General features: G+C 41.5%; 1 protein-coding gene across 2 annotated transcripts in view; it reads left to right on the top strand.

Annotated features, from left to right (window-relative positions):
• The window catches only part of LOC124134808 (zinc finger FYVE domain-containing protein 26-like), a 57,002-nt gene that overhangs the window by 7,287 nt on the left and 26,410 nt on the right, over positions 1 to 23,305 (top strand). For both annotated transcript variants that reach the window (XM_046499854.2, XM_046499852.2), the window contains exons 7-24: positions 1,176 to 1,354; positions 1,770 to 3,137; positions 3,758 to 3,981; positions 4,756 to 5,681; positions 7,839 to 7,942; positions 9,321 to 9,420; positions 9,687 to 9,805; positions 9,935 to 10,054; positions 10,800 to 11,029; positions 13,247 to 13,371; positions 14,073 to 14,152; positions 15,065 to 15,165; positions 16,135 to 16,227; positions 17,816 to 17,975; positions 18,482 to 19,446; positions 20,586 to 20,834; positions 21,342 to 21,410; positions 22,883 to 23,065. In XM_046499854.2, coding sequence (XP_046355810.2) covers positions 1,176 to 1,354; positions 1,770 to 3,137; positions 3,758 to 3,981; positions 4,756 to 5,681; positions 7,839 to 7,942; positions 9,321 to 9,420; positions 9,687 to 9,805; positions 9,935 to 10,054; positions 10,800 to 11,029; positions 13,247 to 13,371; positions 14,073 to 14,152; positions 15,065 to 15,165; positions 16,135 to 16,227; positions 17,816 to 17,975; positions 18,482 to 19,446; positions 20,586 to 20,834; positions 21,342 to 21,410; positions 22,883 to 23,065 — 5,395 coding nt within the window. The remainder of the gene's footprint in view (positions 1 to 1,175; positions 1,355 to 1,769; positions 3,138 to 3,757; positions 3,982 to 4,755; positions 5,682 to 7,838; positions 7,943 to 9,320; positions 9,421 to 9,686; positions 9,806 to 9,934; positions 10,055 to 10,799; positions 11,030 to 13,246; positions 13,372 to 14,072; positions 14,153 to 15,064; positions 15,166 to 16,134; positions 16,228 to 17,815; positions 17,976 to 18,481; positions 19,447 to 20,585; positions 20,835 to 21,341; positions 21,411 to 22,882; positions 23,066 to 23,305) is intronic.

Genomic DNA, 23,305 nt, shown 5'->3' with positions numbered 1-23,305 from the left:
GGTGTAAGCACAAATGTTGGTTACATGTCTGATGCAAAATTTATGAAACAAAAAATTGTCAAGGTGTAGAGAAAGAATTGTAATTCATGCTTGTGTTTAGATGACTCAACAGGTTATATTTGATAGTCAAATGATGTGAATGATATTCTTGAGAATTGAAGAGTAAATATGTGTTTGATCATGGGAGATAATTTGTGTGTATTGAGGCTTGATAACTACATAGAGACAGAAAATCCGCCATGCTGGTTTGTGAAAATATTTGTGTTCATCCTGAAGTGATGTTGTGGAAAGCCATCAGATGAGCACTGTGGCTGAGTAACATGTAATACAATTGTCAGTCAGGGTTTACATTTATTTAAATACTTCAGTTTTTATCCATAATTATTATTTTGGAGTATGGTGAATCAGTCTTTGAGTGTTTTTGATGCCCAGAAATAGGAAGGTGCTTTACTTTCAAGAAATGACTAATTCTTGTGTAAATGAAGTGATTAGTAAGGATGAGATTGCTACCAACCAACTGACTACATGAGTTGCTCCTGGCGATGGAATAAAATATGAAGTTTTAACAGTTCTTATTTCTATGTTTGTTGAGATGTTCAAAGATGGTACTTGTTGTTACCCTGCCTGGTGTTCGGCAATAAGCTTATAAAATAAGGACTGGTTGGCATAATGTGAAATTGTTGCATGATATTCTGCGAACTAGCACTTTAAAACCGTCTTTAACTCCACACTATACCTGACAAACGACTACACACCCACATGCTTGCACTTTGCTACATGAGTGAAATAATATTTAACGTGCTGTTTAATCCCATTTGACCTTACCTGTGATTTTGTGTCAGGTTTTGTTATTTAAGAGTAAGAATTCTCACATGTTTCAATGTTATTCTTGAAAAGTTTTCTTATGCTTGTCGTAAGAGGATTGGGTGGCCAGGCTTGCTGACTTGCTTTATGGATGTCACCATATCCCAGTTTCGTAGATCGATCCTCACGAGGTCAGTCACTGGAATGTCTGGTCCAGACTCGATTATTTACAGACCGCCGCCATAAGCTGGAAAATTGCTGAGTGTGGCGATAAACAACAGACAAACCCCCACCACCATCCCCCACCCCCATCCCCCACCCCCTCAATTATAAGTACTCCCGAGCTGTGAATGAGCCGTGTGTGTTGTCAGACCCCTGCTGGAGTCGAGCGGTGTTGGTGTAACAAACCAGGAGCGAGCCACACATCTCCTGCAGGGCCTGGAGGCCCACTCAGTGTTGTTTGTCCTGCACCAGTCCACAACGCTTGCCTCCCTTGACCAGCAGGAGGTGCTCCAGCTGCTCCAGAACACGGCCAGGAGGCAGGACCCAGGTCAGTCCGGACTGGACATACACCATAACCCAGTGACGTTTTACTGGAACCGAATACAACATTACTTGATATATGTATTTTGAAAGATAAGATAAAAATGACACCTATTTTGCTGATGTCATCTCATTTGACACCAGACAGAATGAGAGAGATAAGGATAAAAGAATCTGTGAGGACATCGAGATAAATTGTATTGTACAAAGTTGATAAAATGTCAGGTATTGACTGAATGTTTTCTCTTGTGTATCCTAAATTTGAAAATCAGTGTTTATGATAATGTTGCCATGGTGCTCCATGGCAGCCTTGATGGTTTTCGGCAGATCTAATTCTTGTCCGAACATTATGTAATGCTTTGTGAACTTTTGGATAAATTGCGACAATGCTTGCAATTTCTATTACCTTCTATGTCCTTCAGAGTCCAATAAGAAGCAGAAGAGTGTACGTTTCAACATTGCTGGACATGACCAGAATGGTGAGAGTGAAGCAGACGACGGACCAGATATCAGTATTGAGCAGCAGCGAGATCTCTCCATTTATCGCAGCTTTTGTGCTATCAGGAACATCATGGATGCCATCGCCTTCTGTTCTGACAACGCAGATCTTGAATTAATGAACCCTATCTGTGTGAGGAAAGCCCCTCGGCCGCGGAGTCTCTCGAAATCCTTCACATGCGAAGTGAGTGTCAGCAGCAGTGAGGGAGAAGACAGCAGCAGCCAGTACCCTCAAAACATCAGCAGGTCTGTCTCGGCCAACTTCACCAGGTCTACCTCGGAAAACATCAGTCAGGTGATTGATAAGGACAGCTTTCAGGATCTGTATGATCAGTGTGTGACTCAGAAACTGATGGACACCCAGAACCACCTGAAGAAACTACACCCGTTAACATACAGGGTTGAAGTGCTGGAGGATATATTTTCTTTACTGTTTGCCACACATCGGGATGTCCAGGAATGTTCCAACACAGCCGATTTTGATAGTGATGAAGGAGGCGAGGATGGGAGCAAGAGGAACAGCCAGGAGAATATGTCCCTCAACACTTCACTCATTTCAGAGGAGGATACGTCACCACTGGCCCTGAAGACGGATTTTTACTCAAGCCAGCCACCGCCACTAAGTAGTCAAAGTGTCCCTGCACGTGGGTCAGGTTATGATGAACCATTCCGGGAAGATCCCCCTGTACAAGTATCTCAGTCTGTCCACAAGAAAGTCCGAGTTCCTCAGGATCAGTTGGTTGAGGAGGTGAAGAAGTCAGCATCTGCTCTACTCAACTCAGACAACACCAAGATGACGATCAACTCCACTGGGAAAAGAGTTCCTGTGGCTGGACAGGAAATAGATAAATGTGAGGTTTTCAAGCTAGGATTTCTAGCAAATGAATATCTTGTACGGGACCTTCTTGCAATGCTGAAGGAGTCCCTTCTTAATATCAATGCTGTCAGATATAAACTGACTGGACAGAAGTCAGATTTAGGTAAAAAGTCGGAGCAGAAGGGAAACTCAGATACACTGCATGTTACTCCTGCCATGGAGGAGGCTCTTACACAGATTGTCAAGTCGAGTGTTGTTCCAGAAACATTACAGAAGAGGCTGACCAGACTCACCCAGTATATACATGAGGCGCAGTGGCGTTTCCAGCTGGTGTCACATGACCAGTTGCCCAAGCAACCAGGTCAGGTTCTTCAGAGGCCGGTGTTTGTTCCTGGAGATGATAACTTTGATGTATGCAGGTCAGATGGATGGAGAAAGGGAAGATCCAGAAGTCCAAATAAGGACAAGAGATCAGGTATTTGTATTAGCATTCTCAAGATGAGGGTTTCCACAGGTTAGAGCAGGTTAGCGAAATTCAAGATCAGGGTCCACTTGCCCAAAGCGATCTAGCGCTAAGACTATCGTAAGAGATATCGTATGTTGGAGAATGGGAGTTACAATTATCTTAGCGCTAAGATCGCTTTGTGCAAGCGGGCCCAGGTAATGTTTCAGCACTTCGATAACAGTCAATAAAAAAAAGGGATTTAAAAAAAATTTAAGGAGTTTTATAATTTTAAATCGGTGAATACTTTTATTGCTCAAGTATTGGCTTTACTCTGTGTCTTCTTTTGATTTTCAATATTGACCTCTGTTCATAAAGAAAGTAGATACTGATTAAATTTGAATTGTTTTCCATTTTGAATATTTCAAATCTATAGGAACCCTTTAAACTCATAGCAATGACTTGCCAAGTTGGATATTTTAAGCAGAGAGGCATACAATTGTATTCTATTATGGCAATGTTTGGATGGCTTTCTACCTTGTTTACAGCAACTGATAGATTACCAGCATACCACAGAAAGAAAGTATTGTTTTGATCAATAACCTACTTTCACAAAAATTAGCAGTCAGTGACAAGGTGTTTTTATTTTGAAGCATCACCGACGTTGAACAGAGAGAATGAGATGCAGGGTAGCCCAGGTGATGTTGAAGTTCGACATAGGCGATCGTCTGGTGTGTCTAGGGCAAGCTTTGGCACTCAGAGCAGGCTAGTGCAAGCAGGTCTGGAGATAATTCCACTGATGCTGTCAACACCAGACACCCTGCTGACTATGAGCTTATCAAAGGGAAACTTTGCACAGGCAGCCCAAGTTATCAAGGTGAGTTCTTGTTGGAAATGTTTGAAGTAAATCTGTGATGGAAAGAATTAATTTTAACTGTTTTTGTCTGAAGAACAGACAAATCAACTGTATTACTTAATAGATATGTCAACTAGACAACTGGGAGATTGTCCCACAATGTTTAACAACTCACTGTGAATTGTAAGTCTGGATGAGCTAACGGTTGAAGTCAATGCTGCAGACTGAGGATGTCAAAGGGGGTGTCTTGTTAGATCTAAATTTTTAAACTTATCCTATCTCACACTATGCATTTCTTTCTTTTTCTTTTGATCTTATGTGGAAAACATGCTTGAACAAGGTTTCCAGCTTCTAAAAACGAATCAGCGAACACATCCTAGCATCACCATGGTCACCACCCAAATGGGTCATGCACTGAAACTCTTGTTTTCTTTAGACTACAGAACTGGATTCTGTTCTGCTGGTCTTCCTTTTCATTATGAACACAAGTGCTACAACAAAGCATTAAATAACTGTATTGATAAATTGTGTGCTAATAAAACAATACATGAAATTAGTCACATATATTTTCTCTCTGAGGAATATGCCTAAGATGCTTTATATAGTCTAGGAAAAACTTCAATATCAAGTTTTCAATAACTTTTAGTAATCGTGCTTGAGAAAGTGTTTTCTTATCAAAATATTCTTTCACATTGGTGCTTTCAGTTCAATCAGAGGTAGGTTATAGACTCCAGAGTGTCCTTTTTTGAGTATCTTCGAAGGTCACAGTAGAAGAAATATTCATTCTGATTTCAGTTGTTTAAGCTTGAGAAGTCAGAAGCAGCAGAAGAGGTGTCATTTTCTGAGGCGTATCACAAAGCTGCAAACAAAGTGGCAACCCTAGAAAGTTCAACAAGGGAGAGAACTGGTGCTTCATCTAACCTAGGCAGACCTAGCATGAAGGCCTTGGCTAAAGTAGCAGCTGCAGGAGTTGCTTCAGCCTCGCTCTCAAATGTGACAGATGAGCTGTTGTCTGGCCAGATTATCCCCAGCTTGCCAAAGCCAAAGACCACCTCAAACATGCCTGAGAACATTATGAGATTATTCAAGGAAATTGATGTCAGTACTGCAATACTTTTAGACCTTGTGTGTACCTCATGTAGGACATGGGACTTGTGTAATAAACTCTTTGATATTATCAAGACTAAAGTAACCATTGACAATGAGATGAGTGAAGACATTGGTTGGAGGGACAGTGCTGGTCTGAGTACCTCAAGTAGAAAATCAAAGAGCGACGGTGGGCTGAAAGGGGCACTAACATTCCTTAGACAAGTTGAGAAATTAGTGCATAGTTTTGCAGATGATTCTAATATTGGGAAAATATTCACAGACGGTGGGCCAATGACATCATCAAAGCCAAGCCTAGAGAGGCAAATGAGAACTGGAACTTGTCCTCTTGTATCTGAAAAAGTGAACACTTTTGTTAGTGTTGTTGAGGATGTTAGAAGGTGGGTTGACAAAATTAATAGGGCCTTTGAAAATGTGAACAGGCGTGATAGTTTGCAGTTGCCAGAAACCTCGCCTCAGGTGTCTCCCAAGGACTCATCACCCAAGTTCAAGGACTCATCACCTAAGGCCAAGGACACTCCAAGGTCATCTCCAATACACATTGCCTACAAGCAGTTTTGTACAGCACTAGAGAGATGTGCACCGAAAGGTGGCCTGGTGTACCTCCTCAAACGGTGAGATCTAGTTCCATTAGTGTCATCACAGACACAGAAGATCTCCATTGTATGTTTAATATTTGTGTGTGGTATGCTTGTCATCATTTTGTAGTTAAATATTTCGTAATTGTAAAATTGATTTTGAAAGTTAACTACACTTATGTGTGTCTGGTATGTGTATGTGTTACTTTCTGTTTGATGATTGAAACCACAAGAGACTGCCAGAAACACAACTCATTACCAGCATCATCTTCCTGAGGCAAGCATGTCCACTAGCCTATATCAAAGTCTAGTTTCTACCCGAGGCAAGCGTGTCCACTAGCCTATGTCAAAGTCTAGTTTCTACCCGAGGCAAGCGTGTCCACTAGCCTATATCAAAGTCTAGTTTCTACCTGAGGCAAGCGTGTCCACTAGCCTATATCAAAGCCTACTTTCTACCCTTGCCAGATCAAGGCCACTTTTCTTAGCACGGTCCAGGTGCCACATTACGTAGAGTTGTGCCCCTTGTAATGAAAATGAGATATCCAATCAGATCGTTGTTCTCGGATCTCGTATGATTCACAAAGATGGCGACTACCATAGGCGACGACCTAGTCGATCAGATAACGAAAACATTTGTGACTTCACCCCTGACACAAAACATAGGCTCTGTGGGTTTTAAATATGGAATATTTGTGTCAACAAAGACAGGCATTGGTAAATCACTTTCATACAAATGTGTACCAGTTGTGGATGTTGACTATGTGCAATAGTCTAATCATATTTAGCACAGGAAATAGGGCTTGATGTTGCTAGGGTTGAAACAAGTCTTTGATAAAAAAGGCTGTTTGACGCTCTTGCCTTGGGAAGGGCAGAATTGGTCCCAAATACTCAATGCTAATGGTAACAGCAATTTAAAGGTGGATTAGATGGACGAAATGGCTGCAGTCAAGTGACATACCCAGATGGCAATGTTGATGCTCAGTTTCAACCACAGGTCACCCTGCTTCATCTCTTTGGATGGAACTTTGTAGGCGGGTACAATACCATCTTATTTCTATGACTATCATAGCGCTAAGTTTGCTTTGTCACAGGGGATATAGTTGACTCTGTTGTAACTGCTGTGCAGAATTGTGTCCCTAAGGCTTGCCAGTAATCTATGATCGTGGGTTCATATTCCGGTTTGCTCTGATCATGTTTCTAGTTTTGTCAGCAACATATCCGTGCTAGTGGATCTCAACAGGATGGTAGACATCTAAAACCTGCATCACTTTGGGCTTTCCTCCCACATGAAGCTGACACACTCCGATGTAACTGAAATACTGTTCAAAGCCATGCTAAACCCAACTCCCTCATCCTTACAGCATGGTACTGGGGACCAATTCAATTTGACCTGTAATTGAATCTGCTTGCTTTTTCCATTAAAGTTGATGTATGGGAGTTACAATTGTCTTAGCACTAAGATCACTTTGTGGAATGGGTCTCTGGTCCTTGGATGGATGACTACGGTCCAGGTATCAGGGCCCACTTGCACAAAGTGATCTTAGCGCTGAGACTATTGTAAGCCTATGATAAAGTATGGGAGTTACGATTACCTTAGCGCTAAGATCGGTTTCATCTGTGAAGATCAGGGGTAGAATAGGTCTTCAGCAACCCATGCATGCCGTAAAAGGTGACTATGCTTGTTGTAAAAGGCAACTAATGGGATCGGGTGGTCAGGCTCGCTGACTTGGTTGATGCATGCCATCGTATCCCAATTGCGTGGATCTATGCTCATGATGTCAATCACTATATTGTCTGGTCCAGACTAGATTATTTACAGACTGCCGTCATATAGCTGGAATATTGCTGATTGCGGCCTTAAACAACAAACAAACAAATTGTGCACGTGGGTCCTGATCTTACTGACTCCCACAAAGCAATTATTGCACATTGACTATTGCAACTTTTCCTCCTTCTTCACGTTACATTTACTTCCACCCAGCGGTCATAGTGCTACAATTGTTGTAAGTCTGTGTTGAAGTATGGGAATTACCGTAGCCGTACTATTGCTGTGTGGAACAGGGCCCTGGTACTTTTAGAGGTAGTAGTTTGCAGACCTCAGATGTGTCTGTATTGTTGCTATGGAAGTAAACCTCTTCCGTTTGTTTGCTGCCTGTTTATAGCAGTGATGTCATGGGCTGCTTCACCTTCCAGGTATGGCGTGGAGGCATCTCATGACAAGAGTTACCTTCATAGTCTGTATGAACATGTACGGGAACTTGCAATACTTGTAGCAGAATGTGACGGCAGAACCAAAGGTGAGCATCGACAGTCAACAAACTTCACTGATCATGTGTTTTGAACATTATTTAAAATGATAGTTTATGACATGAAATAGTGATGTATATATCATTCATTGTAATGATGGGGTTACATGTGGCTCTGAAGGGCAGAATTGGTCCCAAATACTGAATGCTAATGGTAACAGCAATTTAGATATGGATTAAATGACCGAAACGGCTGCGGTCAAGTGACATACCCTGATGGCATGATTGATACTCAACTTCACTGATCATGTGTTTTGAACATTATTTAAAATGATAATTTATGACATGAAATAGTGATGTATATATGATTCATTGTAATGATGGGGTTACATGTGGCCCTGTCATGTGAGAAGCCACAATTTGTTGTCTAGAGTTGTGTCCCTTAGGCAGCCCAGAACCCTATGGTCGTGGGTTTGAATCCCATATTTGCCCTGATTATGTTTCTAGAGTTGTCAGCATATACTCCTGCTCATATGTTTCACAAAAATCTTTCCTTCGACATCAAGCTGAAATCTGGTGACATAACTGAAATATGATACTAGTCAAAGTGTTGTTCACATTGTTAAACCCAACACGCGCCAACCAACTGTAATTATTTTACAATGCTGTGTAAGTGTATTAGTAGTAGAGGGGCACGGGTGGCCCAGTCTTCTAAGGCGACGCGATTCGCTGTGCAGAGTTGTGTCCCTTGGGCACGCCAGAAACCTATGATTGTTGGTTCGAATCCCGGTTCTCCCTGATTATGTTTCTAGGTTTGTCAGCACCATACCCGTGCTCGTGGGTTTCACCGAAGTGGTAAACGTCTGAGACCTGCATCACTTCGGGCTTTCCTCCCACATTAAGCTGACACGCCGCGATATAACTGGAATACTGTTAAAAGTGGCGTTAAGCACAACTCACTCACTACTAGTAGTAAAGGCAGCAGCAGGTATTAAATTTAAGTATGATGATTTCATTATATGTGCAAGGATGAGAACATGTAGTGTAAATCAGAGGTGAGGTGAAGTGAAATGCGGTTAAACATCGCCTTCAAGATTGTTGCACTTATATAGCGATGTGCATGCGTGCAGCTGCTTGTACTAGCCCGGACTTATGCCGATTGGTAGTGCTAGCCCACTGAAATAACATGAATACCCTACTCAGACACACTATACTGACCATGCTGACTCCGAGCCGACCAGTCCTTATTTTAGCCCCTTAGTGCCAACCACGGAGGCGGTCTTGTAAATCAGAAGCCTCTGTAAAATTTCATATTCGGGAACACTATGTTTGATGGAGATCTGCACAAGAAGAAACTGCTGTCTGGGTAATTGCCCATGGCATGTGTTCATTGTGGTATTAAAGTAGAGACATGTTTTGCATCTTTCAGAGACACTGATCGTGCCACAGAACTACTTTGAGATGTTGCGGGAAGGACCAGTCACCATCTTGGGAAGGCTGATGTTTGCCAAGAGAATGATTCCATCTAGGTAATTGATACATGATAATAGTGTGTGTGCGTGTGCATGTGCGTGTGCGTGTGCGTGTGCATGTGCATGTGCGTGTGTGTGTTTGTGCGTGTGTGTGTTTGTGGGTGTGCGTGTCTGTCTGTTTGTCTGTCTGTCCTTCTGTTCTTCTGTACTCTTTATTCGTAATATTGTCAAAGGTAAGCACTAGCAGAGAGTTCATTTTGTTGTGATATTGGGATGGAATATACTTTGTTTTCAATGATACATCCTGGTATTTTCTGTTCCAGATTGGAGACTGTGGCCCAAAAGTTGAGCCTCAACCTAACACACATCATAGTCCACAGCTGCTGCCCCCGAATCCCTAGCAAACACCTGCCACCATTGCTTGCCTTGCAACTGAACCAAGGTGAAGGTCATCCTATCATTGTATCCCACAATTCAATTTTGTGTTTCTTTCAGTTATGTTGATATGATTATTCTGACTTCTATTTTGTTGTTGTAAGTTACTGTAAGATGGAACTCTGCTTATTTTCAGATTATGAAGTATTTGGACCAAGATTAATTTACAACTCCAGTCAGCCTCCACCCCAATCCCCACCGCACCCTGAAGAGATTGTACGCCATCTATTGGACAAGCTTATCACTTTAATGAAAGGTGAAAGACTTGGAGAGTATATTTTCCTTCACCAGGTTAACCTTAGCGCATTTGCTCATGAAATTACACAGTGCATGTTTTGGATTTTCACCTGATGGAATTACACTTAGCCATGGCATCTTTAGGAATAACGACTATCAAGATTTGTATCATTGCTTGCAAAAGAACCTCTGACTCCAATCTGCATTTTATAACTGTGTCTGACCTATTCTTGTAGACTGCAATATCATTCTCAATTTGAATGGTTAAAAATACTCAACTGGCCTACGAATTATGTTTGTAAACTTCCATTTGTTCATTATATTTTTACGTTAACATTGTTACCAATGCTAACAAACATTTCAGCTGTAATTCCATAGTGTCTACAGGTTGAAATTGAATAATAAAACAGTAAACATGGTCATGCTGGGATGTGTTTTTCTTGAAGTGTTTTTAAGAAGCTGGGAACTTGCATGTTTCCATATACGGGTAGGAATAAGAAAAAAAAATGCATACTGTGAGATAGGATAAGTATATAAGAAGACAATTTATAAGAACATTTCTATTTTTTTAGATAGGCCCTGTGAAACACAATACATCAATTCTAATAGAAAAGTTGTAGTTCCACAACCTTGGTGCAACACATTCCATGTTGGCCATGTTGACAACATATTTACCTGGCTTCATGAAGACTTGATTAGTAGCTGCAGGAAATGTTGAGATCATCTGTCAGACTTAGCTAAACAATTCCCGATTTTCTTTGTAGATACTGCTGCTAAGTCCAATGCACAGAGTATATTTGACACATCATGTGCCAAGCTTGCTATGAAATCAGAAGAGTACCGAGACTTGTTGGCCTCCACCAGCCAGCTACAGGAGGTCGACCTCTCGCAGCTGCACACCAGGCAGATGTCATTGTGCTTCTATGCCAATCTCCAGAACCTCATGACCATCCATCTGTTCCTGCATCAGATCTGGCAGAGGACTCTCAATCAGGTATGTCAGCCACGTCTGTGGTCAGAAGAAATATTGTCTGTGTCTTGGAAATCATAGAAATGCCTGTTGGTGATTCCAGGACAGTTGGTTGGTTTGTTGTTTAACGCCGCACTCAGCAATGTTCCAGCTATATGACGACGGTCTGTAAATAATCGAGTCTGGACCAGGCAATCCAGTGATTGACAGCATGAGCATCGATCCACGCAATTGGGATCGATGACATGTATCAACCAAGTCAGCGAGCCTGACCACCCGATCCCGTTAGTCGCCTCTTACGACAAGCATAATCACCTTTTACAGCAAGTATGGGTTGCTGAAGACCTATTCTACCCCGGAATCTTCACTGGTCGATTCCAGGACAGACATGATCCAAACTGACCCAGATGGTTACAATGAGTGACATGTTACAACTGTGGGACACTGTGCCTCAACATGGATCATTGCTCATGCTTTCAACCCCTGGTTTTTCTTGCCCTTGTTATGTCACCCCCCACCCCCAAATGAGGGGAGACAAACCGGTAGTGCTTTTGGCTTGGTTCCCATTGGCATTGGTTTCAGCATTCACATCCTATTCTGAACCATAACTTAAAAACTGTTCGGTGTTTTCCAATGAATCTTGGGATATGAATTGCTCATCAGCTTAAGTGGTGCCTTTTGCTATTTTGAAATCTGTCAAAATTTTATTTTTTGTGTGTTTCCATGGAAAGAATTACGACTAAGTCTCAAACGAGGGTATGGTTCATTTCTGGGAGAAAATTTACAAATGTTCAATGTTTTTCTACAAAACTGAACATAAGCCTCACTGGTGCCTTCTGCTATTTTGAATTTTTTCTTTATTCTATTTTTGTATGTTTACATGGAAACAATTTAGACTCAGTGTCTCGCAATTCTTGGCTTTTTCTGAGCCATGACTCTCAAACTAATGAATATTTTTGCATGAAATTATGCATGTGCAATGACCATATGCTCAATTTGGCCTTTTTAATTTTTTAATTTGTTGTGTTTCCATGGAAACAATGTGGATTAAGTATCAAACAAGTAGTGTTTGTTTCATCTCAAAACTCTACAGTTAATGAATATTCTTGCATGAAACCATTATCTTTCTAGGCTATGATTTGCTTTATTGTTTTTCAGATTTGAAAACACATTTACAGTAACATCTTAGCTAGTGTATCCAAAAAAGAGGGGGAGGCATATGTTTTGAGTAAAAGCACATTCTAGTGTTACAATTGTCAGTAGCGCAGAACAACATTGACTCACTCACTCCACTATAATTCCACTTTGTGAGATTTGATAGCATCAAAGGTTAAATCCAGTGAATATCTGGTTTAGAAGTGGTCTTCAGCAACCCTGATTATTTACAGACCACCATCATGTTGCTGGGATATTTATTGCTGAGCATGTTGCGTGCTATATTAAACAACAAACAAACAAAAATAGACAACATCAGAAAAAGAAAATTTGGTAACCACAGAGTACCCACAGTGCTTTCAGTCTCTTTAATTTTAATTTGGGGTGCTGTTCCACAACTGGATTTTAGAGTTGCGATATAACTCAAATATTTTGGGATTGACTTACAATTGTTGCAGCATTAAGATTCCTATTTGGAACAAGGCCACAGCAAGTTAATCTCTGTCCAAAGTCAATAGGAATTACTGATCTTGCTTTATTGTTTACGTTCTCAAGGTGTAAGACATGTCCTTACCCTTTCAGCAAATCAACATGCTTTCAAATTGGATTCGGGGGGCACGGGTGGCCCAGTCGTCTAAGGCGCCGCGATTCGCTGTGCAGAGTCGCGTCCCTTAGGCACGCCTGAAACCTATGATTGTGGGTTCGAATCCCGGTTCGCCCCGATTATGTTTCTAGGTTTGTTAGCACCATACCCGTGCTCGTGGGTTTCACCGAAGTGGTAAACATCTGAGACCTGCATCACTTCGGGCTTTCCTCCCACATTAAGCTGACACGCCGTGATATGACTGGAATACTGTTAAAAGCGGCGTTAAACCCAACTCACTCACTCACTCAAATTGCATTCTCAGCTGCATGGAAAGTATAAAACTAGGCATGTTGTTTAGTGCTCATATATTTTCATTCACTGCTGGATGAACAGAATCACATTTTGTACAAAGTCTTATGAAGGAGATACCACGTTTGCCACATAATGAAAAGTATGTTTAACAAATTGCAGCAACTCTGACATGAGAATACTGTTTTCAGTCTGCCAGTGATGTGAGTGACGATACCTCCCACACCATCAATGACTTTGTCCTGGCTTCTACAATAGACAGTATCGTACATTTGGAACAGTTCACTTACAGGGTAGGACAGCTTGGAGTTGTCAGGTGAGCTCACTAACATGTTTCACATACTGCTTCTGTTACAAACCAAACTAACGAATTATCCCCCTTGAATAAAATGTGCTTGTCATTCTGAGTTTAGTCTGTGTTATGTAGGTTATTATTCAGATATCAGGATTAAAAATATTTAATGAATTTTTTGTGTTTATTTTATTCCAGTAAACTCTATTTATTTGATTTAGTTTACACTTTCATCAAAACTACTTCAAACATGCATAAACATTATATTTGTGAACATTTCTAGGCCAGATCAGTGTATTTTCTTGTTCCTGTATATTGGGCTAAGACATTTTAAACAAATCTTGGTGTTCAGAGCTGTTTCAGCATATGAAACTGAAATGGCATACCCAATTACTGGAATCCCAGGAATAACACATATATTATTAGGATTTTTTTACTTTAAAAAAAAATGGAAATAAAAACTAAAAGTTTGGCAGACTTTATGATGATGCAGGCGGTGCTTCAGAACCAAGACTTATTTTTTAAGCCCTGTCTCTATATAATTGTACTACTTGTGACCTATGTGTCACACATCTATGTGTCCAAAGCCTTTAGCTGTGTTCTAATGAGAGTGTTCTAGACTAAGCCAGTTCAATCTTGGCTTAAGTTGCATTGGCAAAATGAATTATTTGTTGTTACCATGTTATATGGTATCGTTATCAATGATATATGTATCTGTCTAATAGTTTGTTTGAGCTGAAGCACGTGATATGCCGCATCGGACTACCTGCACCTGTCAACTGGAGAAAACTCATTTCACACAAAAGTAAGTAGATTAACAGGACTTTTCAATTGCCATCTGATGGAGGGAAAACAAGGAGCCCTAATTAGAAACAATAATGATATTGTTGTCACCTAAGCTTTCATGTCTTCGGTAGAGCATCCACCCAGAGAGCGGAAAGTCCGGGGTTCGATCCCCGGCCGCGTCATGCCAAAAGACGTTTATAGATGGTACTTGTTGTTACCCTGCCTGTCAATCAGCATTAAGGGGCTAAAACAAGGACTAGTCGGCTCAGAGTTGGGTATTCATGTTAAACTGTGGCATGGTATCTCGGTGAGCTAGCACTATAAATTGGCATCAGTCCGGACTAGTACAAACAGCCATGCACACGCACGCACACACTCACACACACACACATGCACTCTAATAAAGATAGTGTCATCACACAAGGTGTCATGTCTTCCTGCCAACTTCATAATGTCAATCAAAGATGATTTCTTATACATTGTGGGGACTCTTGGACAGGCTAGATCCCAGTACCCTAGCTTGTTGCTGGTTCAGGGTGTGACATGCACTGAGGGCCTGAATGTATGCTCATGCTGTCAACCACCGGTTTGCCTGTCACAGACTTGATTGTTACCTGGCCATTGTGATATGCTGATTAACATTAGACAACATTAATTCATTTGCTTCTCCTAACAAGCAGGCATATCAGACATTCATCCTTGCTACTGTTTCATTTCTGGAAGGTTCATCAGTCAAACAAGAAAATCAGTCTGTCTTGCCACCATACATTGTTTAATTTACATGACACACCCCAGGCACCTTTCAAAGAGGGATTTCTATGCTAGAATTTTCTATTCCGAATTTTTTATTCAGCCAGACTATGTAAAGAATGGCAGACGTGAGGTCTACTTTTTAGCATACCGGTTTATATATGTGTTCCTATATTGCCAGGTTTGGATGTTCATGATAGATGGATGAAGTTTGCCCCTCCTCTTGAATCTCGCCTGCTGTATGTGTTGAGTGAAGGCTGTGTCTCCTCCCCACCAATACAGGTATGTCTTGACCCGTGAAGATCCGGGGTAGAATAGGTCTTCAGCAACCCATGCTTGCTGTAACAGGCGACTATGCTTGTCGTAAGAGGCAACTATTGGGATCGGGTGGTCAGGCTTGCTGACTTGGTTGATGCATGCCATCGTAACCCAATTGCATGGATCGTTGCTCATGATGTCAATCACTGGATTGTCTGGTCCTGACTCAATTAATTACTGTCCGCCGTCCCATAGCTGGAATATTGCTGAACAAACAAACAAAACAGGTATATTTCAGTGGCAAGCTTTGCTGTGAGTGAGTGGAGTGTCACATACATAGTCTGTAATATACTTGGCTGGGTCACAGTTGCCTAAGGGCGGTCGGGTAGCCTAGTGGTTAAAGCGTTCACTCGTCACGCTGAAGACCCAGGTTCGATTCCAGACATGGGTACAATGTGTGAAGCCCATTTCTGGTGTCCCCCGCAGTGATATTGCTGGAATATTTCTAAAAGCGGCGTAAAACCGTACTCACTCACTCACTCACAGTAGCCTACAAAGTGTAATAGGACCAGGTAAACAGCTTCAAGTTGCCAACAACAGCTGGTAGTTTCCATAAAGCTGTTGAAGGACAACAACAGTTGCCTGTGGCCAACAACAGATGCTGTGGCTAAGAACAGTTAGTCCATATATAACTATTTATTGAAAATGTTAAAAAAGACAAGCTGGACCTCATCGACATTTTTGGCCCAGGTTCCTATGAACCTCTTAATTGATACTGTGAGACATCAGTCAAGTGTTTGTCTGGTCCAGACTCCAGACGCCGTCAGATAGCTGGAATGTTACTGAATGGGGTGTTAAACAACAAACACACGAGTTACTCAAGTGGTTAGTACAGGCCATTTATAAGTGAAACATTTTGTGCTTTTTGTTGATGTGTTGAAGTTGATATATTAAATGTCCTAACTGACTTGTCTCCTGTTTGTGTGCTCACAGGTATTGAGTCCTGAGTCTATGGATTCCCAGCTGGAGTCTGCCATGAAAGACTACTTGAGTCACACAGTGGAAGTGGATGTCAACTCTCGAAAGGTACCAAAGTTAAGATGTCCTTACTGGCAAATGCCTCCCTTTATATAATGCTGTTCGCCTCCGTGGTCAAATGATAGAGCATCCGCCTGGAGAGTGGAAGGTCTGGGGTTCGATCCCCAGCTGCGTAATACCAAAAGACGTTAAAAGATGGTATTTGTTTTTACTCTGTTTGGCGCTCAGCCTTAAGGGACTAACACTAGAACTGGTTGGCTTGGAGTCAGTATACTCTGTTTGAGTGGGGTATTCATGTTAAACTGCAGCATGGTATCTCGGTGGGCTAGCAGTATGAATCGGCATCAGTTCGGACTAGAACAAGCAACCACATGCATGCACGCCGCTGAATAAGTGCAATAATCTTGGACGTGACGTTAACCCCATTTCACCTCAGTTTAAATATTGCATGATGTTTTCCCATCAACACAATGACCTACTAAATGCAATGTTTATACCTGACTCAACATTCTCCTTCAACAACCCAATGAGGATTCGAGGGCAAAATAGGTCTCCAGTTCTCCATGCTTGTCTTGAAAATAGCCTTATAGGAATAGGGTGGTTATAATGTGTGGCCAGGCTGATTTGTGTGTCGTTGTACCCAATGGAATGGATCATTGCTCATGCAATCAACCTCTGAATTGCCTGACCCAGACTAATTATTTATCTTATTAATGATTGTTTATTTGCTTCCTCTGCATGACACATGATTCTGTCACTCACACCTCCAAATTGGTTGTGTCACTGATATCACTTTGTGGAACGGGTCCCATCTAAACTACAATTTACTTTTTATTCATCATCCCGAGGCAAGGGAGTTAATTGAATGTGTCCAGTTTCCACCCTTGCTGAACTAAGCTGGAATTTCTGGTCTCGACCGTACCGCCACCAGTGGCTTTTACGAGTTATGTCCCTTCTATGTCCCTCCTATTGACCAATTAGATTCCACCTTTCATGTCACTTGCATTTTCTTCAAACAAAATGGCACCTTCAAGTCAAGGCTATCTGATTGATAATCAAGTTCTATATTGTAATAAAACGGGTCCTACTTTTCGGAGTCTATCAAATCATGTGAGCACCTTGATTGAAAACATGAAAAGATTTGGAAAATTGCTGCTGACGGCATGTTGATGGTACACATGTTTTACAAATCCTGCTGTTGACCGAAATCTGCATGACAGTTGACAAAACGGATGTCATTACACTATTTTGATTGAACTATGCATAGACTTGTTAGTCCAGCCAAGATATAACTCCATAATTGCAACCTAGTTTGGCAAGGGTGTAAAGTGGATTTTTATAGTCACTTAACTCCCTTGCCTCGGGAGAATGCTGTTTATTATATTAAACGATATTTCTTTATACCAACACCCCCATTACATTTATTACAAAGTTGGGTGATCAGCGTTTCTTATCCCTTGTTACGAGGCACGTGTGATTCAGTCGTCACATTGTCAGAACCATACCCGTGCTCATGGGTTTCAACAAAGTGGTAAACATCATCACTTTGGACTCTCCTCCCACCTCAAGCTGACAAGCTGTGATATAACTGAAATACTGACCAAGGTGGTGATAAACCCAGCTCACTCTGTTACAGGTGACAATACCCTCACTGTTATCATGGTACAAGCAGGACTTCAGCCAGGGTTCTGATGAAGACACTGTTGGTATAGACGGCCTCATTAACTTCATTGTATCCACTCTGGAGGAAACAAAGGGAGAGTATATTCAACAGCTGTTGGATGATGAGAGCACAGGTGGGCAGAACTTCAGAAAGGAACTGACTCTGTAGTTTAAATAATTAACATGAAGTTGCAAGGTGTCATTTTTTATGACTGATATTCTTTTCGTTTTGAGGGCGGTCGGGTAGCCTAGTCGTTAAAGCGTTCGCTTGTCACGACGAAGACCGGGGTTCGATTCCCGACATGGGTACAATGTGTGAAGCCCATTTCTGGTGTCCCCCGCAGTGATATTGCTGGAATATTTCTAAAAGCAGCTTAAAACCATACTCACTCACTCACTCACTTTTCATTTTAAACAAAATTATATCCATGAAGTCGAAACATTTAAAAAGCTAATTACTGTAGTCTTATCTGATTTTAACCAATCTATGAATGAGTTTCTTGCAGAATCATCCAGCATGGGTAAACTTATGTTACTTTAAATTTTAATCGCAAAATAAACATTATACTATTATTTGGAAATATTTGTTGACTAATTTCCAGGGGTACAATCAATTGATAAATACTGTCTTCATTTTCAGGTGACATGGGACCAGGGGATCAACCATTTATCCTCACAGTCAGTGATTATGTCTTTGAGTTTTCCTTTGTATTTGAGATGTCCCTTCTGCCAAAGGACTCTGTGCACTCCACGCCTCACGGTTCTCTGTCCCCACCCCGGGGGCTGGATTCCTCCTTGGACAGCTTGCTGGAGCAGAGTGATCGCAGCTTCGTGGTGGAGACACCCTCGTACCAGCTCACCCCCATTACTCTGGACTATGTGAAAACGGACTCGGTGTTGGTGGCAACCATGGTCAGTTTGGTGTGTGCTGATGAACTGGACGACCTTGAGTATCAGTTGCAGGACGACAACTTTGAGTCCAGCAGTGTAAAGAGTCGCACGACGAGCATGTCCGACATCAGTCTGGTCGACATCCGCAGTTACCGTTACCAGCGACTGATGGACGATTACCCCATCCTACAGCGCCACCTGCTCAACTATATCATTCCTCTAGCAGCGGCAGATAACCCAGATATTCTGTCCAGTAGTGACCGGGTGTTGAAGTTCGTGACCAATGAGATTGATGACAGTGTCAAGACATGTATGTTTAGCCTTCATGACAGCATACAGTTTCAGCAGGTTGTCATGGATATCATCAACAGGCTTCTGGTTGGACGCAAGTGGTCAGCCATCTTGCTAATCCTAAAGAGTATCCCTGAGATTACCATGAAGCAGCGCCGTGACTGGCAGATTCTCCATGACTTTGTCCTAGGCTGCTGGGCAGAAGAAGAGTCGGAACACAACGCAAACAGCCCTGACATCGTCAATAGGCTGAGGCGGTTCTTCTGTCCGGACTCACATGCTCGCTCTGTGCTGTCGGTGTGCAGTCGCCTCCCGGTGGATTATGGTATAGATCTTGTGGAGAGTTGCATGGTTGAGACAGTGAGTGGAGAACTGAAGACGGCTTTGACAAACAAGCTGAAGGAACTAAAAGTATATCTTAGGGTGAGTAATCTGATTTTTGACATGTTGCATGCTTTGTACATGTTATGCCACCAGACATGTTAGTTCCTTAATTGTTGTCATCACCTGCCACGTAGTAGGGCGGGGGATATATAAGAACAGAGTTCGTCCTTCCATCTTTCCGGCCGTCTGTTTCTCAAAGGGGACAGATTTTGTCAAAAAGTATTTAAGTTAGAGAAATGAATTTTACACACTGATATTACTGGTCTTGTTCTTAAATGTGTTGGTGTCTTAAATATATTTTTTACAGAGTTATGGCCCTTGCTCTGTGCTTTTCAAATTAGTGCATACTGCATGAAATGGGGACAAGTTTTCTCAGAAACCACTGAAGATACATAAATGAAAGCTTGCATGAGTTTGCTTGAGCATACACAGTTACTGCCCTTGACCCATGTTATTTTACAAAGTGCATAGTGCCTGCATTGGGGACAAGTTTTGTCAGAGTTCAAGAATTGGGGCCATAAATTATATTTTCCAGAGAAGGGACCTTTTGTGTGTATTAATATCGCATTTAATCATTTTTTCTGATGACACAAAACAAGCCTAGTGCATATCTCTTATTAAGGCTTTATAAGACAATTTTTTTAAATATAGTTTATATTCACTACTATATGAACAAACACGTGAAGATCTGGGGTAGAATAGGTCTTCAGCAACCCATGTTTGCTGTAAAAGGCGACTAGCGGGATCGGGTGGTCAGGCTTACTGACTGGGTTGATACATGTCATTGATCCCAATTGTGTGGCTTGATGCTCATGATATTAATCACTGGATTGTCTGGTCCAGACTCGATTATTTACAGACCGCCGTCATATAGCTGGAATATTGCTGAGTGCGGCGTAAAACAACAATCCAAACGGACCATTATTGTGATCTCTGATGTAAGTTTTATGGTGAGGCCATATCAGTATAATTTATTGTTTTACACATTTTCTTCATTAAGTATGTTAATGTAGGGTCTGAAGGTAAAATATGAAACAAATACTCTCAAGTTTCATTTGAGGAAAATATTCCCAAAGAACGTCTAGAAATAAGAATAATGTCAGAACTTTTTTTGTGTGAAACTGTTGCAAAAGTAAGAGTAGGCTGACCAGTAAGATTGTATAAATTCTTCCCAACAGATGACAGACAGTGTAAAGAACCTGCAGTTCAAGTTGTCAAAGCGGACAGCAGAGTTTGTTCGAGGAGAAGACATTGAGTCAGCTAGGGAGAATCATTCTGCTCTAGAAAAATTCACTGATTGGAGGAGAGTGGTCACATGTTCTGGAACCTCCCCAAAGGAAGTGCTGAGCATCCTGCTTCAGACTGGTGACTTTGAAATGATCCGAGATTGGAGTAAACTCCATCCTCTTCCTCAGGATCTTAAATTGGTACGTTTTCAGTGTCTAGAAATTTTCATTGCTTTAATATATTTATTCTGTATGTGAGACCAGTGTTTGAGTTTGAAAGTTGCTTCCCCTATATTGTAGCAGGACGTGGAGTCATAAAACAGATTTCATCCTTACCTTGTCAGCTTCCTGACAGGGTTAATCTCTTTGTCATGTGGACAAGGCGTCCGACCTCTGATCAGAAGGTCATGATGTCAATCACTGGATTGTATGGTCCAGACTTGATTATTTACAGACCACCGTCATGTAGCTGGAATATTGCTGAGTGCGGCGTTCAACAACAAACTAAACATGGGTGTCACCTGTCAGTGGTAACCATGGTAACAACTACAACCTGCTTCACTTTCTTCTTGTGAGACTGAAGTTCTGTTCATGTTCAAAGCTGTATTAAACATAAATCAGTCCATGTGTGTGACTGTATGTTCTGTGTGAAGCAGTTCCATGGGAAGTATCTGTGTTGCTGTATGTGTGACATGTTTGTACTTACAGGAGATAGAGGAGAAACACCTGATGTCACTACTTGGCACAGACAAACCAAACACAGCCAAGGCATTTCAGGTACATCCTCAAATGTCACCTTCACACCTTTCATTCCCCACATTGTGGTGCAATCTGTGAAACTTAGCATGCTTATATACCCCAATTATGTTTCTATAAACGTCCATACACCTCCTTGTGGGTTTCATTAAAGTGGTAAATCTCTCTCTCTCTCTCTCTCTCTCTCTCTCTCTCTCTCTCTCTCTCTCTCTCTCTCTCTCTCTCTCTCTCTCATGCTGATGTGCAATATATGATATGATATGAGGGTGAGAGGTATTATCGGTAAATTGAGGTACATTTTTTCCACGAAATGTATCACGATGTCCCTGTTTTCATGCTCATCAGGTGATTTCAAATAACGATTTTTATGTTGTGTTTAATGTTATACACTTACCAAATGCCCTCGTTGACCTGGAGCATGCATGCATGCTGCGTATTTATTTACCGAGTAAACATATTGTTTTGTTCCATTTATGATTGGTTGGTTTGTTGTTTAATGCCGCACTCAGCAATATTCCAGCTATATGATGGCGGTCTGTAAATAATCGGGTCTGGACCAGACAATCCAGTGATTGATGTCATGAGCATTTATCCACACAATTGGGATTGGTGACATGCATCAACCAAGTCAGCGAGCCTGACCACCCGATCCCGTTAGTCGCCTCTTACGACAAGCATGGGTTGCTGAAGACCATTTCTACCCCGGATCTTCAATTCATACCTTAATGTATCTGATTGCTTCTGAATTCAAAATTAAGAAATATTACAATATATCGTGAAACATATCGCAGTATTGCCTTGTGCACCACAAAATATTTGATACACTTTAAACCTCCAATACCAATCCCTAATGATATGCCACCATATTGCTGAAAGCCTTTCAAAATATCACTCACTCAAAAGAATGTAACATTACACACTGATGGAAAGAAATAAGACATTTGACTTTGATCAATTAAGATTATTTGTTGTTTCAAGGCATCCAAATTAAATACTTGATGCATATGTCCATTTGTTTACAAATATTTGCTCATATCATTGGAGCAGGGGTTTTTTCCCCCCAAATGTGTACATGCAATCATTCAGTTCAATAAATGAATTATCTGATGATAACAGTCACACAAAACAGTTTCTATTGTAAGTGTACTAGTACTTAACAGCTATGTAAAATTAATAAAATAGGTTACAATCATGTCCGGACATGCAATAAACACATTTTATAACCAGACAGTGTAATTACACGATAAGATCTGTGTACTCCAGTACGGATTTGTTGACATGGTATTTCCGGTGTTACGTGCTCACAGTAATGTCTTTGTGTTTTTTGGGAAAAACATCAAAACTCACTATGGCATGTATAATGCACTCTCTCCTCTACACAGCTGTGTTTTGGAAAAGTGTGCACTAAACACAAGAAAATATGGTATGCGTTTCATGTATCTGTTTCCCCTATGAGAACTATGTATTGTAGCAGCTGGAACTTGTACTTCCAGATCTTGGAGGAAATGAGAGAAAGACAGTCATCGATTTGTCTGTCCATCTGCAACAGCCTGCTGAAGAAGCTCACCAGCCATCTTGACATCCAGTTCCTCACCAGCTACATGCTGAACCAGCTGGAGACAGAGCTCTCAGACAGCCAGACAGAAGACCTCAGACTCAGACACATTGGGGCCAAGGTGAGGGTAATCTGCCTAACTGCCTTGTGGTTACAGCATTCCCTCATCCCGCCAAAGACCCGGGTTCGATTCACCACATGGGTACAATGTGTGAAGCCCTTTCTGGTGTCCCCCGCCATGATATTGCTGGAATATTGCTAAAAGTGGCGTTAAACCATACTCACACTCACTATTACAGGGCGGTGGGGTAGCCTTGTGGTTAAAGCGTTTGCTCATCACGCCGGAGACCCGGGTTCGATT

This window comes from Haliotis rufescens, unplaced genomic scaffold, assembly GCF_023055435.1.
Source record: "Haliotis rufescens isolate VD_foot unplaced genomic scaffold, xgHalRufe1.0.p SCAF_3, whole genome shotgun sequence".
Lineage (NCBI taxonomy): Eukaryota > Metazoa > Mollusca > Gastropoda > Lepetellida > Haliotidae > Haliotis > Haliotis rufescens.
This window is presented reverse-complemented; position numbering and strand designations above follow the sequence as displayed.